Raw genomic sequence first — 4,197 nt, 5'->3', positions numbered from 1 at the left:
AATTAAAATGAAAATTGTTTTCAATATAAATATATAAAAACCTGATAAATAAAATAACAACAGATGGCTTATCCAAAAAACCTTTCAAATTAAAGAAATTTACTGTTGTAAAAATGCAGTCAGGTTTTTTTTTTAACAATGATTGTATGATATACGTAGTTACATGAATGCATATCATCAAACATACAAAGGAAGGCTGAGTGCATGATCAAATGTTTTAATGTGCAAAAATACAATCTGACGTCGAAGTCAAGGAAAACTGTTACAAATTTCAACATTGAATAGAAATTCATTAAATATTAGGTCAACATGCATATAACTAATTCTGTACATTTGTATTGATTAAAATTTCTGTCATATTGAATCAATTTTCTTTTGAAATTGCTCATCAGAACTATATATTTCTATATAGGTTATCCAGGTGGCGCACCTATCTGCGGGGGCATACAGTGTTTGGTACTATCCACCTACATCTATCTCCTCCCAGGAACGAGCGCCGGCGGGAACAGTATCCCTGTCGGAACCGACAGTCATATTCATTCTCCGTAATCACGCACTTGTCCCCGGGGGGCACTGTGCTCCCTTGGAGTGGCTGTTGAGGAAGATCAATCTCAACCTGAAAATAATAAAAAATATGATATATGAAAGCTGTGTGTACTGAGTATCATTAATCAGCGAATTTCGGGGGGAGGGTGATAGTGCCTAAACTCTCTCCTTGGAAAATTCAAACCTGTTTATTTCACAAATTTACATAAAGCTATCGAAAATAGGCTTCGATCCCCCCTCCCCCACCTTCTACCATACCCTGACCCGACAAACGATATTATCCCTTGGTTCCAACTTCCTAGAACAAAATTCTGGATCCGCGCATGATATGCCTAATCACTGTGTTGCGAATAACATGTATGTATAGGCAAACAGATCAGTATTACATCATTAAATATCCTAATGACATAATTTAATAATCTTGATGACGGGAAATAACTTTCTTTAATGACATGACGTCTTGATGACGGGAAAAAATTAATGTGTCCAAACACATATTGTATTGATCTACAATCTATATTGAAACCTTTTACAACAGCTATCGATGATCTTACCTCACAAGAGCAGTCGTAATTAGTTATGCTGTTAAGCTGGACCAGGTTAAAATCGTGATGTTCATGAATTACATAACGTGGTGCTTCATCCGGGAACTCACTACGGCCGACTGAAAAGGAAAGACAACTCTGTGAATTGCAAAGCTCGGTGAATGATAAGTTTTATTCATCTGATTTAGAGATGGCTCGATCGTGAACCATATCAATGGCTCAAACCGTGTTGAAGCAACAAATGTCAAATTTTTGCGATATGCGTTCAGGATGCCTTTTTTCAAATTAACCAAAATCATTATAAAGCGTGACCATTAACCATACTTTTTAGGTTATACCCTTGTTGTTTTCTGTAAGCAACCGAAATACTGTTCATATAGAGTGGCGACCTTCCCTTAAGCGGTGGTTTAGAGCCGTTTTAGCAAGAGCTTGGACTTTGAGCAGTACGTGACTAGCTCCGATTTGATGAAGGCGGGGTGTATCCATGGTAATTGTCTAGTCATTGGCTGATGGATATGAATACATTGAATGACACTTGTCCGACTTCATCCAGGGCTGTATATTTCAGTTGAAACAGCGTCAATTTCACACAACAAAGCAGATCTTGAGAAAAAAAAACTTCCCGATTTTGACAGTCATTGTATGAGTATAAATGAGCTTCTCTTAGTTAGCGAATTAGAAGCAAGGATATCAGATTGTTTTAATGAGCTAACTAGATATTCACATCCCACCAACAGTCCAAGCTCTTGTCAAATTGGCTCTGATCGTCATTTACCGTATATGATATGACCCTGGAGACGGTTTAGTCGGTGGGGTCCACAAGAGTTCGCAGATCCCCTACCATATATAGTAAGCAGTTGTCCGGGTAGAGCTATCCGACCCTAGGGGAACAAGGTAATAGACATTAGAAGTATTCCGAAACACCAGTACCGTATGAAAAACATATATTGGAAATTCCTTATATTACGCGAGTACTTAATTCCGCGATCCTGCTGTTTTGCATCAAATCGCGAGAATATAAAATCGCGAACGCGGATCCTTTCTCCATATTTCTTATAGTTCCAAACACTCAGAAAATAATGGCGAGGTTTTAAAATCCGCGATGGGTGCTTCTCGCGATTTTACGCGGATATAAATTCCTCGCGTTGAATTAGGAATTTACAGTAACCAAGGACGGTTAGGGTAGAAAACTGTCTGATATTTCTTTTTCCTCATACAGAAGAGTAAGAGGCTTCAAGCATATTTAAAAATAAATTTCATTAATTGAACTGTTGATGTACCTGAGGGAGATCGATTTTTAAGGAGGCTGGGTGGTCTACAAATGGCCCATCATGTCGGCCTTCAAGTTTCACTTATAATATTTTAGGGCCATAAATAAACATTTATAGTCAAGAAAAATCCAAACTTTTAAACTTAAGAATTGATGTTAATATATAAATAGTGCCTGTTTGGGAGGGTAACTGTTGAAATTGACACCCCGAGACAACCATTGTCAACCGACGCCAAGCGGAGGTTGCCAATTAATGGTTTTCGAGGGGTGTCAATTTCAACAGTTACCCTCCCAAACAGGCACTATTTATTTTATTATACTGAATGTCTTGATTTTAAAGAGAATTTTATTGCTTTTATATAGAAATGACGTGAATTCTACGGCGAACCGTACGCGCATAATTTACATGCGCGTAAATTATGCGCGTACGGTTCGCCGTAGAATTCACGTCATTTCTATATAAAAGCAATATAAAAATTCTCTAAAATTTAAACATTCAGTATAATAAAATAAATATTGCCTGTTCAGGAGGATACCAGTTGAAATTGACACCCCTCGAAAACCATTGTCAGCCTCCGCTTCGCGTCGGTTGACAATGGTTTCCTCGGGGTGTCAATTTCAACTGGTACCCTCCCAAACAGGCACTATTTATATAATGTTACCCATTGCCAAGTGTGTTGCTAACGCTGAGGGTAATATAACTGATTACCAACTTCGTCTAAACCAATCAGATTTCAGTATTTAACATGAAAGTATAATAAATACACTGTATAATTATATTTGTAGAGAGCTATAAAATCACCATGGCTACCGCGGCCCTCTTGGGAATGCCAGTACTGCAATAAGTTTAATTCAAAGTTTAATATCAAACTTACGCTTAGCGAGTTTTAAAACCGTAAAAACGATGGCAGTGTTTTAATTGGCGGGTCTGTGTATTATTTCACAAACAACAATGAAGGTGAGTAAAGAAAGAAAAAAAAATTCGATAAAAAGAGATAACAAAACAATCCTATCCCACCTTTAGATTTGAAGTAAGCTGAATCAGAAAAACAGACTCCATTTCTCTCTCTGTGGACTGTAGAACGAATCCAGTGAACGCTGAAAAAAACCCAAAATTAATCTATGTACTTTCATAGATAAATACCATTCAAAAAATGATGTATAGGTGTAATGAATATAGGTAGAATGATAAAAGAATAAAATAATATTGGTCTAATTCTCACCTAAGTCGGACCGGCAAAATCTGTTTTGGTCATGCTGTATAAAAGGCCCACATCCGAGAGCAAAACTCGTCAGATTTAGTCCAAGCAAACTAGCGAGAAGCAACATTATGCCATCCACTCATCTAACTTTTTATTCTACGAAATGACTGATGGTTTTATACATGTACACTTGCGATAAGAATTCATTTTTCGAAATAGCTAGATAATCATCAGAATTTTGAGATACGAGGTTTTGACAAGTGCGGTGCATGTTTTACGGTCCACGGTTCCTCATTGTGACGTCAGAGAGACGCACCGCTCCAGGTACGGAGGATCGCTACAGCTATAACTTCAAGCTTTAGTCATAAGGGTCTCCGATCCTCAGCCGCAAAATATTTTTTTCATCATAAAAATGTTCTTTGTCCTTCAAATTTTAAAAATAAAATGGAATAAAACCAAATTTACTGATGGTATAATGGAATACGTATACAATTTTAAGTTGGGATCAAATTAAAAACAAAAACAGTTGCACCAGTGCATCAGTGGCTCGAACCCCTTTACCTTTATGTAGAAGATCTCCGCGGAACCACTCAGCCGAGCAGTTCGTAGAAAAGGTGTTTGTAATATTAACACT

The 4,197-nt window shown here is 37.3% G+C and overlaps 1 protein-coding gene across 1 annotated transcript; it reads right to left on the bottom strand.

Moving 5' to 3' along the window:
* Window positions 1–210: 210 nt before the first annotated feature.
* LOC128157969 (uncharacterized) lies at window positions 211–3,759 on the bottom strand. The gene is made up of 5 exons (XM_052820643.1): window positions 3,585–3,759; window positions 3,380–3,459; window positions 1,867–1,972; window positions 1,101–1,210; window positions 211–616 (listed from the first exon to the last, which is right to left on the bottom strand). The coding sequence occupies exons 1-5, from the start codon at window positions 3,688–3,690 to the stop codon at window positions 431–433; spliced, it is 588 nt and encodes a 195-aa protein (XP_052676603.1). The 5' UTR covers window positions 3,691–3,759; the 3' UTR covers window positions 211–430.
* Window positions 3,760–4,197: the final 438 nt, after the last annotated feature.

Source organism: Crassostrea angulata, chromosome 8 (genome assembly GCF_025612915.1).
Source record: "Crassostrea angulata isolate pt1a10 chromosome 8, ASM2561291v2, whole genome shotgun sequence".
Classification (NCBI taxonomy): domain Eukaryota; kingdom Metazoa; phylum Mollusca; class Bivalvia; order Ostreida; family Ostreidae; genus Magallana; species Magallana angulata.
The sequence above is the reverse complement of the archived record's forward strand: the minus strand, read 5'-3'. Positions and strand labels throughout refer to the sequence as shown.